Source organism: Panicum virgatum, chromosome 5K, assembly GCF_016808335.1.
Source record: "Panicum virgatum strain AP13 chromosome 5K, P.virgatum_v5, whole genome shotgun sequence".
Lineage (NCBI taxonomy): Eukaryota > Viridiplantae > Streptophyta > Magnoliopsida > Poales > Poaceae > Panicum > Panicum virgatum.
The window spans coordinates 59,884,463-59,894,629 of record NC_053140.1 but is presented as its reverse complement, the minus strand read 5'-3'; the positions used below and the strand labels follow the sequence as shown (position 1 = coordinate 59,894,629).

Sequence of the window (10,167 nt, the reverse complement as noted above, 5' to 3'; positions counted from 1 at the left end):
GGATCTCCAAAAGCGACGCCTTCCCTTGCAGCTCGGTCCCACATGTTAGAGGCTAAGAAAAATGTAGCAAGATTCTCTTACAGTAGTCAAAACATGGCAAACAATTTGATGAACTAACCTTAGTTAAGTTTGGTAAGAATGTGTGGCAAATGTTTACGATCTCTGTATACCAGTCAAACGGGCCCGTAACTTTGTCTTGCTCTGATAGTGAAAGTAACAGGATACACATCACGGTTATTTGACATTTTTAGTTGTTACCATGAAGCTAGTGCGAGGCCATAGTTTTTCTTGAATATAATTATTTCCGTCTTTTCTTTCTGCTGGATCTTCGTTATACAATCTCCGGGCTTGCTTTCACAATGGGCATTGATAACCTATTCCTTATTTCCTTGCGACTCAGGTCATTAACCGGAACAGGTTGTTGGATGCCTTTATATTACCATGATGAACTTCAGTTTTCCAGAGGTGATATAAACTTCAATTGAGGTGTCTTTTTTTTTGTGGGTAACGGAGTTTGTGCAACATGTCTCTCGTCAAACTTATATTTCGTATTGGCATGACCTATGTGTCATAAGCTCGTACTATTAGTCTAACTTTTCCATATTCACCTAATAATGTTAGTTATGACAACATTATTAGGCATGAACGGATGAACCAAAAACACCTAAGATTGCTATACACAAGAGGTGCTAGTAGATGTTGAGCAGCAAGCTGTGGGAGGGTCTCAAGTGCATGAAATATGTAGTCATCCTCTTTGCCACGAAGTGCATGAAAGGAAAGCATGACTTCGTTCAGTAAAAATAGACTAGTTCGCTTGAAAACTGAAAAACAGAGTGAAGTGTCAGGCAAATAAAAATAGTCCGCCGTCCGTGGGGATCGAACCCACGACCACGTGGTTAAAAGCCACGCGCTCTACCACTGAGCTAGGACGGCTTGGACGTTTACGGATATTAAACGTATTATTAGATGGTAATTTCACTGAGTTTAAAAGGACAGAAGCAGCAAGGGAATGTCGTGGCTTGGAAGGTGCCTTCCTGTTCATAGTTTTCATATGCATACAGCCAGAGCTCGGTTAATTGATTTCAGTCGAACTAGTGAATAGACCCCGCCCCATGCAAGCAGACACTGCTGCATCTTACAGTTACACCATTATTTCGGGACCTTATCTAGATACAATCCCTGTTACAACACCATGGATAATCATGTGCTCTCGTACCCTCTAAAAGCATGACAGTGTGTAGGGTCAAACGGATTGAGGCTGCCGGGCACAGTCCTTGAGGGAGATCAGGGGCGTCTTCCCTCCAAGGAACTCTGGGAGCTGGGTCTCGTCGATCTCCCGGCGCAGTGTCTCGTGCAGGCTCTTGTTGTTCACGAAAACGAACTGCAAACACATTGCGGAAAGCAGTCATCAGGACAAGAGGAGAGGATATGGTCGATCAGCAGTTTGTCGAGGCAGCAGGCGGCAATTGGTGTCGTAGGCTCGTAGCTGGAATAGGATTCAGAGAAATCTATCGACGATCACCTTGGCCCTGGTGTTGTTGTCGATGAACGGGTAGAGCATCTTCCACGCCTTCATGAAGAGGTAGGGCACATTGATCATCAGCGCCTTGCCGAGCCGCTCCGGGTAGTAGTTCTGATAGATGCCATTTGCTCCGGTTGCTCGATCAGTTTGTGTGCAAGGAAACTTTTGTGTGGTCTAACTGAACAACGAAGGCAGAAATAAGTACAGACCTGCATGATCTCTATAGCTGCCAAGTAGGCCCGGATGTCGCAGTTCGAATACCCCCAGCTCTTGAAATCAACGAGGAGGAGGAATTTCTCCTGGCCTCTGGGAATGCTGCATTGTGCATTGCTCCGTGACTTACTACACAATCTTTTAATTTGCAAGCCATAGCCATGGCACAATCAGAAGTTCCGAAATTGCTGGCCGGCCTACATCAATGGTTACCAACTTACCTGGCACAGATCGTGTCGAAGAAGTAGACAACATAACCTGCAGAGGAGCAACTATAAGTCAGACACTACTCATGATCAGTGAGAATATAATCAACGCTAGCTTGTTATCATAAATAATCTTGGAAGGGAACAGCATACTCTTGAACTCTGTCAGGTCGCGGTTGGCGGAGAAGTGCCTGGCCGGGAAGGCAACGAGGATGGGGCGTCCGGTCCTGTCGACGCCGCCCATGCAGACCTTGTCCTGCGGGAGCTCCCTCCGGACCTTCTCCTCCGGCACGAAGCCCTCGGGCACCGCCTCCCTCCGCCACTGGAGGAACTTGAGGAACATGGCGGCGGCCTTGTCGACGTTGTGGTCGCGCGCGCGCAGGAACCTCCGCAGCGTCAGGTTGTCCACCTCCTGCGTGGAATTAGAATTAATGGCAGCCAAACTTCAGTTAGTTTCTGAACCAACTAGTGAGATGTGGATTTTTACTGCTAGTAAAAGTAATCTTTAGGTCCTTGAGCCAACACGGGTCAATGTTGATTGATCGGATTTTATGGAGGCCAAGAGAATTGACTGGATGATGGGCAGAATGACTGGCATGTCTGTGCGTCTGATCATTTTTTTGTTTTTGTTTTCGAAAGCGATGCCTCTTGACTTTGCGGTTCCTCTACTGTGCATTTTACTATTGCAAACTGCATTCTTTTGTACTTGGAATAATATAAGCGCCATGCTCCACGCATGGAGTAGTATCATGATATCCCCGGATGCGAGATGCCACACCCTGTTCACATGTGTACTTGTGTTTGTTCCATCCGCCTGCGTGACTGATCGAGCACACCTAATTATCAACAAACAGCTCGTGTGCTGATGAATCCTACTACAGGCCGATAAGCTTAATTTGTCCATGTCGTGATCTCTCACTGGGCAACTACAAAGATACGATACTAGCGGCAGTAGTAATTCTACAGTTGCAGAAGCAATTGAATGATCCAATTCTCTTGCAACTGCCGTTCTCATCAGTACAGCATATAGTGTACCTATGCTGAAAGTTTTGCCTTTTGCCCTGTAGTTTAACGAGAACCTATAAAAATGTAATCGGTTCTTTTGATGTCAAGCAAACAATTCCAAACTGACGTAGCCTACAACAAACTCTGTATCTGTATTGGCGAAAGAGTTAAGAAGGAACCATAAGAAATTGTATCGTCCTCGAACAGTGCGCCCTCAAAGAGCCGATTCTCCCTCCCCAAGCTAGTACACAACAGCAACAGGATAAGAAAGAGCAAGCGCAGGCGCATCACGCACGAGGGGGCCGACAGACGGGCATGCGCGCACGCAAGAGCTACTGAGCTAGGCAAGGCGAATCGATGGCTCGATGCATCAGGCAACCGGAGAGCCGGCGACTCTAAGTCCGGCAACTGCAGCAGGGGAAATATGATTGGCCGATGGGCGGAGAGATGAGATCACTGACCTTGGCGCGGGGGTCCTGCGCCTGGACCGTGGCCCTGAGCTGGGCGACCATGAGCCACTCGCCTTCCCCTGCCGCTCCGCCTCCAGCGCCGCTCGCCATCATCACCCCTCCGCCGCCGCCGCCGCCTCCTCCTCGTTCCAGCAGCGGTGACGATCGAGGTGAGGAGGAGGAGGAGGAGCACTAGCAGGAGGTTACCAATATATTACCAAGAAACTGGGCCGGCGCTCAGGTAGTGAAGACGATGGGGAGCCTGCCTGTTTGACTTGACTCTGGTGGTGCAGAGGAGCGAGGGATCGCCTGCTGGCTCAGCGAGCAGGCGGCACAACTGCGAGGGATCCCTACTAGTTAGTTAGTTGGTTAGTTATATCTTGGTAATAAGTGAGGAGTCATGGGTCGCATGGCGTGCGCTGGACTTTGTTTTCTCTTCGACTTTTCTCATCAGTTCCTTGCGAGAAACCGAACCATAACCATTAACAATTCACACACAGCAAGCTGCGGCGCCATGCTTGTCGTTGACTCGTTGTGGCTTTTTTTTTTTTTGATCTTTACTCGTTGTGGCTTCAGTTGAGCTGAGTTCGCAGCCGGGCCGAGAAAGTCCGCCCATGTGTTCTTGCCCGGGCGACTTGCACTTGCTTGACCGTTCCGTCCGTGGACGGGGATGCGCGTTCGAGTTCAGCTCACCACCACACATGCGAGCTGGCCCGAGAAAGTCCGCGCACGTGTGTTAGCCGGAGATGATGGGTCGCCGGCTTTTGATCGTTACAGGTGCGCGCCACCGATTTGTTGGCCGAAACTTACCAAGTTTGACCTTTTCAAACACAAAATAAGTAAAGGAGGACGTACACTGTATTTGTTTTTTTTTACATGAAGGTACAGAGGAGCTAGGTTATGACTTTTTGTGTAGCAACTATTCAAATATTAATATTTTTATACAAGTTGTCTTTGTTGAATATGTGTCGAATATTTGTACGAGTCCGATTATAATAGAACTTGAGTTGTATTTAGCAGTATCGGGTGGGTAGAGTTCGTGTCAAACTCTACAACCCGGATCTCCGCATAAATATGAGAGGATGGATGATGTTGTAATCATGACGACCAAGTGACAAGCTTGCAGGAGGGAGGCAGCACGATGCCGAGACCCTACAACAGCCGGTGTTATGGTATTGGAGAGAAGCGCCCGTAGTCATGCCTCGGAGATTTAGGCTTTAGCCGAACCTCGTCAACAAAGATTGTGTTTCTGGTGTTGTCTACGATCTTGCAAGATCAACTCGATAGATTCCATCGTCGCTTCCGTTGGTGGAGATTAGCCGGCGGCTCGTCGCCAGGAGGCCTAATTTTCTAACAATCTTGGGAAGGGCCACTTTGCTTGTTTTTTTTAATGGAAAGAGCCACTTTGCTTTGCTGAAATAAAAATGAGACAACCGATACTGCAAGGACTAATGGTCTCAATCCTTTATTATTATGTTGCCGTATGCAGGTGCCATCCCATTCACAGTTTTATTTCATATAGCCCAGCATGTGGCGCAGACAATGTCAGCTGCTGACTGATCACCGACCTCGGCCACCACTAATTATATTGGAGCGGCTGAAGCATGCGATCGGACAGAGCTGCATTTTACAGTTACACCATTGTTGCAGGACTAGTAGCAGCTAGATTGCATCTTCCTCCCTTTTGTAGCCAAAGGATCATCCTTACTTTGTGCACCTAATTAATTAACCGCTAATGGAGATTACCGACGTGTGATGGTAATGGCTAAACTGATTCATGCTGCTGGGCATAGTCCTTGAGAGGGATCAGAGGCATCTTGCCGCCAAGGAACTCGGGGAGCTGGGTCTCGTCGATCTCCCGGCGCAGCGTCTCGTGCAGGCTCTTGTCGTCCACGAAAACGAACTGCAAACGCATTGCGCAAATGAGTTACATACAGTTACCTCTTCTTCTTTTTTCTTTTCTTTTCTTTTCTTTTCTCGTTACAGTTACAAGGTCGGCCAGGGGCTCACCTTGTCCCTGGTGTTGGTGTCGATGAACGGGTAGATCATCGTCTTCCACACCTTCATGAAGATGTAGGGCACATTGATCATCAGCGCCTTGCCGAGCCGCTCCGGGTAGTAGTTCTGACAGAGTAACGAACAAAAGAAAAAATAATCAGACTTGAGACAGTTGCTTCTGTTGTCTGATCCTGCAAGCAAGCTTTTACTTGGTCGCTCAATTAACTGAATAATGCAGGATCGGCGAGTTGCAGGAAACGACAGACCTGCATAATCTCTATCGCAGCGATGTAAGCCCGGACGTCGCAGTTTGCATACCCCCAGCCCTTAACATCAACGATGGCGAGGAATTTCTCCTGACCTCTGGGGATCCTGCATTCGTTTCAATTTGCCCCATGATTACAGGACAATCTTGTGCAAGGACGCATAGCAACAGCCAACAACAAGAAGCTAGCACTGGAGAACTCCATTGCTGTTGCTGGACAAAGATAAACTGCGTTTTTGCAGAAAATCAGCTGAGCACAAGCAGTTAGTACATACCTGGCACAGATCTTGTCGAAGAAGTAGGCAACAAAACCTGCACAGGAGAAGAGAAGAGAAGAATGCAAGCATGCATGATTCAACTGTCAATACTCATCATGGTTTTGCGTTTTCTTGATTGAACTCTGCAGCAGTGGGCAACGCGTAGTACACTTGAACTCCGCCAGGTCGCGGTCGGCGGAGAAGTGCCTGGCCATGAAGCCGACGAGGATGGGGCGGCCGCTCCTGTCGACGCCGCCCATGCAGGCCTTGTCCTGCGCGAGCTCCCTCCGCACCCGCTCCTCCGGCACGAAGCCGTCGGGCGCCACCTCCCTCCGCCACTTGAGGTACTTGAGGACCATGGCGGCGGCCTTGTCCACGTTGTGGTCGCGCGCGCGCAGGAACCTCCGCAGCGTCAGGTTGTCCACCTCCTGCCACAGATTCACTAGTTCAGTCAAAATCACTACTACTACTAGTACAAGTAGTAGCTTCTTCTGAATGTAATTAGTGAAGTTTGGGCAGTAATTTATTCCAAGCAGTAAAAAATGCATCTGGATCAGGTCGTGATCAGACCACCAGCAGAGATCGATGTGGATCGGTGATCTCGTTGGCCAACACGTACCAAGTATGTTTGGTTAGACGTCAAATCAAAATTACACCAAAAGACGAATGTTGGCATGAAATACTAAATGAAGTCTATTTGCAAAACTTTTTCAAGGATGGGTATAACTTTTCGAGACCAATCTAACGACGATAATTAATTGATGATTTGCTACAGTGATGTTACAGTAACCAACCTCTAATCGTGCGGTCAAAGGCCTCATTAGATTCGTCTCGCGATTTACACGGGGTGGAGGTAGTTTTGTAATTAGACTTTATTTAATACTTCTAATTAGTAGTCAATGGTGAAAAAAAAATCCATCAATTTCTAACCAAACACGGCCCAAAGATGCATGTGGCTACCGGTCAGTATTGCAGCTAAAGTTGCAAAAACGACCCACGCTGCTTTTCCTGGTAACGAGATCTACGCTGAAAATGATCTCTGGTCTTTCTTTACTCGCCATATCGACGCATCAGCTGTCTCCAAACACACACGTCTGGCTGGGCCGTTGCAGTTAAATATGAACCGTGATGTGAAGCTGAAAGATTCTTATCACTGTATCCAAGGATTAAAACAAAACCTAAGCGCGCACCAGTCCATAACGTGCAGTGAGCAAAAGAGAAGGAAGTCCAGTGTGCAGTATGTAATTGACGACGCAGCAGCAAGCAAGCAAATCAGTCGAAGACGAAGCTGGAGCAGTGAAATCGAGGGGTTTGGTTCATCGTCACGGACCTTGGCGCGGGGGTCCTGCGCCTGGACGGCGGCCCTGAGCTCGGCGACCTTGAGCCACTCCCCTTCCCCCGCCGCGCCGCCTCCAGCGCTCGCCATGTCCCCCCTCCGCGCGCGGCTAGCTAGCTCGGCAGAAAGGGGGACCGATCGAGCGAGCGAACGGCTTGTGGACGAGAGGGAGGGAGGAGGATGGGGCAGGCTGGAGCAGTGGAGCGACCGGCGGGATTGGGACCCTGCCTGCCTGCTGGTACGTACTGTACTACTAGTCCGCTGTGTTGCTTGTTATCTTGCGCGCGTTTTCCTGATTTTTTTCTTTCGTCGCGTTGCTTGTTATCTTGCGCGCGTTTTTCTGATCTTTTTCCGTCGCGCCCTTCCGAGTCAAGATGGGTGATGGTGATTGGACTATCCGATAGGGAGGGAGCCCAACTGGTCAAGGGAGGACCAACACTGATGCCGGCGCTGCCACAGAGAGCCACGCCTCACATGCGGCGAGTTGTGGCGGTGGCGGAGGTTTTGGCCGCCACAGTCTGAGGTAGATTTGTGCTTCAAAAGGATGTGGCCGCTTCAGTTGAATCACCATCCAAACATGCCCCAAGATTCTTGTGGCGAGCCACAGATGTAGCGTGGCAGCTTGTGGACGCCAACCAAACACCCCCTACATCTACACGCGGTCCTCATGCTATGCCCACCAGCACTATTCGTCTAAACGGTCGTTTAGTTCGTTTACACATCGTTTAAACACTATATAGTGGTACACCGTTTTTGTTTAATCGGTTATTTTAACCGTTTAAATAGAAATTTTTCCGTTTAAACACCCATTTTACCCTAGGAAAAAGGTAGGTGACCAACTGTTTAACGTTTAGGATAACGCTGTCCACCAGCCCCTCAAATCGAGCGATGCGCTACGGATTTTACTTCATTATTAGAGCATAAATTTGGATCAATTTTTAAACCCGTATGTTTGTTAATAGGCGCAAAGTCCTACCCGTTGGGTTTATGACACGAATTTGTTCCTACAATATCCAAACCTGTAAACCCATAGGTTGATAGCAGTTTTTCTCCTTTTATTTTATATTTATTTTGACTAAATCTTTGAAAAATTATAGTAAATAAAAAAATTATAAAATAAAAAATCCAATTTTGTTGGACTCCACGTGAGTAGATCTATGCAGTGAACATATTATATTATATACTTTAGCACAAATATTTTTGTTGTAGCTTTAGATATTTTTTTTTGTAATTAATTTATAGCTACAATTTTCGTCGTCCAATTATGATGAAAATTTTATAGTTGGTTAATCATTATATTAATGAGTTGTAGTAAAAATTTTATTATTATTAAATCATGTATAAATAAGCTATAGATTTATCCATATAAATTTAGATAAAATTTTAAATAAATCTAGATGAATCTTTAAATAAACTTAGATTAATCAATGTGACAGCTACTTTAAAAAAAACAAATAGTCTATGCTTAGGCAGCGACCATATCTCTTGGTCATCGCCTCACCGATGTAAATTTGTTTCTCGTAAACGGCCCAATACAGTAACCGGCCAGGACGTGCGCCCCACGGGCCCAACATATGATCAACCATCGATCGTCTTTCGGCCCGTGCGGAGAGGCCCATCTAATCTGCACGAGTCCAGCACGACTGCTTCCTCTCCTCTCGCAAAATAAAATAAAATAACTGCACAACTGCGGGACCTGGTGGTACCGTACAGCCTACAGTTCTATCTCGATGTACCAACTACTGATGGGCGATGGCACGTTCCTAATCCTCCACGTCGACCAAGTTAACACTCATCTGCGGCGGCGCAATCTTTCTTCTTATACTAATCAGCAATGGCCGCGCCGCGGCGGCGCTTTAGGTTGGGGTCTCCGTCTGCCCGGATCGACGCGTCCCGAGCGAGGCCGTGTCCGCCCACCGCTACCAGACCGCTGCGCTGGACATCACGTGGTGACCGCGCATGCTAGATCACCGGGATCCCCGGACGCGTTCGCCCGCCCGCCCGTACCGACGCGGCGCCGCCGACGCTCTGCTCGCCACCGCGTTTGGTGTGCGGCGCGGCCGGGCGTTGGGTGGAGCGGCGGCGCTCTGCCCGTTCGGTGTCCCTGTAAAATCACGGAGGTGTTGACGTTTCTTTCTTCTTCTTTTTTTTCTTTTCCATATTCTGAAGCTTCGACCTCTCGCGGGGATGCCGGACATGAACATTCCGACATCCCCCTAGCGCCTCGGAGTTGACTCGCCGCCGGCCCGAACCCGACGGTGGCTGGCGGATGAACCTTGTCGCCGTCCGCAACTCACGCAGTCGACCGATCCCCCTGGAAAAGAATTGTTCTTCCCTCTCGGAGTACATCATCCCCTGCTCCGAGAAGAGGGTTGGGCACGAGCCAGCGACGGCCTCTCCGGTGTCCATACGCCACCGACGAGGAGTGCAGGGCGTCGTTGTCTGCCGCGACGGCCAAACCCTACCAGCGTTCGCCCGAAAGTCAAAGCTGCGGATCCAATCCGAGCATGTGGAAACCGGAGAAGCACATGTGCCAGTTCAGTTTGATTGCTTTTGTGCTCCTAGCACCGGCTCTCCGATCCTGTCACTAGAAGAGAGCTCTCGTCGATTTCCTCCTCACCAGGCCAGGCACGGCAGACAAGCTGTGATCCTGCTCGGACGAGAAGATCCAATCCAAGAATCGCAAAGCGAAGCAATTCCCGGGCACTGTGCGCGCAGCTTTTATCTTGTTTCCCCTGGGACAATTCGGGGCAACCAACACGATCGATGATCGCATAGGCATGCTGTTCAAGAACAGGAGGCGCAGTACAATTTTCTGGTATCCCGATTGGATCTTTGCTTAGAAATTATTGAACCCCCCTACTGATAAACGTGTGTGTACCGAACCCCTGGCCCCTCAAGACAGGGGCGAAGCTA

At 48.7% G+C, this 10,167-nt stretch overlaps 2 protein-coding genes and 1 non-coding gene across 3 annotated transcripts; all 3 read right to left on the bottom strand.

Annotated features, from left to right (window-relative positions):
- Nucleotides 1-861: 861 nt before the first annotated feature.
- Nucleotides 862-933, bottom strand: TRNAK-UUU. Its single transcript has one exon. It is a non-coding gene; the product is annotated as a tRNA-Lys (tRNA).
- Nucleotides 934-983: 50 nt separating this feature from the next.
- LOC120709138 (phosphatidylinositol transfer protein 3-like) lies at nucleotides 984-3,766 on the bottom strand. The gene is made up of 6 exons (XM_039994671.1): nucleotides 3,408-3,766; nucleotides 2,095-2,353; nucleotides 1,957-1,993; nucleotides 1,732-1,837; nucleotides 1,523-1,633; nucleotides 984-1,381 (listed from the first exon to the last, which is right to left on the bottom strand). The coding sequence occupies exons 1-6, from the start codon at nucleotides 3,507-3,509 to the stop codon at nucleotides 1,244-1,246; spliced, it is 753 nt and encodes a 250-aa protein (XP_039850605.1). The 5' UTR covers nucleotides 3,510-3,766; the 3' UTR covers nucleotides 984-1,243.
- Nucleotides 3,767-4,832: 1,066 nt separating this feature from the next.
- On the bottom strand, nucleotides 4,833-7,549 carry LOC120709137 (phosphatidylinositol transfer protein 3-like). The gene is made up of 6 exons (XM_039994669.1): nucleotides 7,246-7,549; nucleotides 6,085-6,343; nucleotides 5,934-5,970; nucleotides 5,660-5,765; nucleotides 5,406-5,519; nucleotides 4,833-5,298 (listed from the first exon to the last, which is right to left on the bottom strand). The coding sequence occupies exons 1-6, from the start codon at nucleotides 7,339-7,341 to the stop codon at nucleotides 5,161-5,163; spliced, it is 750 nt and encodes a 249-aa protein (XP_039850603.1). The 5' UTR covers nucleotides 7,342-7,549; the 3' UTR covers nucleotides 4,833-5,160.
- Between the last annotated feature and the right edge of the window lie 2,618 nt (nucleotides 7,550-10,167).

Excerpts from the sequence above, each read along its gene's own strand:
- LOC120709138 (XM_039994671.1), bottom strand. The coding sequence starts at position 3,509 with ATGATGGCGAGCGGCGCTGGAGGCGGAGCGGCAGGGGAAGGCGAGTGG. Across the intron at positions 1,994-2,094 it reads CGACCTGACAGAGTTCAAGA|GTTATGTTGTCTACTTCTTC; the intron begins GTATGCTGTTCC and ends GCTCCTCTGCAG. Across the intron at positions 1,838-1,956 it reads TTCGACACGATCTGTGCCAG|CATTCCCAGAGGCCAGGAGA; the intron begins GTAAGTTGGTAA and ends TGCACAATGCAG.
- LOC120709137 (XM_039994669.1), bottom strand. The coding sequence starts at position 7,341 with ATGGCGAGCGCTGGAGGCGGCGCGGCGGGGGAAGGGGAGTGGCTCAAG. Across the intron at positions 5,520-5,659 it reads CTGCGATAGAGATTATGCAG|AACTACTACCCGGAGCGGCT; the intron begins GTCTGTCGTTTC and ends TTACTCTGTCAG. Across the intron at positions 5,299-5,405 it reads ACACCAACACCAGGGACAAG|TTCGTTTTCGTGGACGACAA; the intron begins GTGAGCCCCTGG and ends ATGCGTTTGCAG.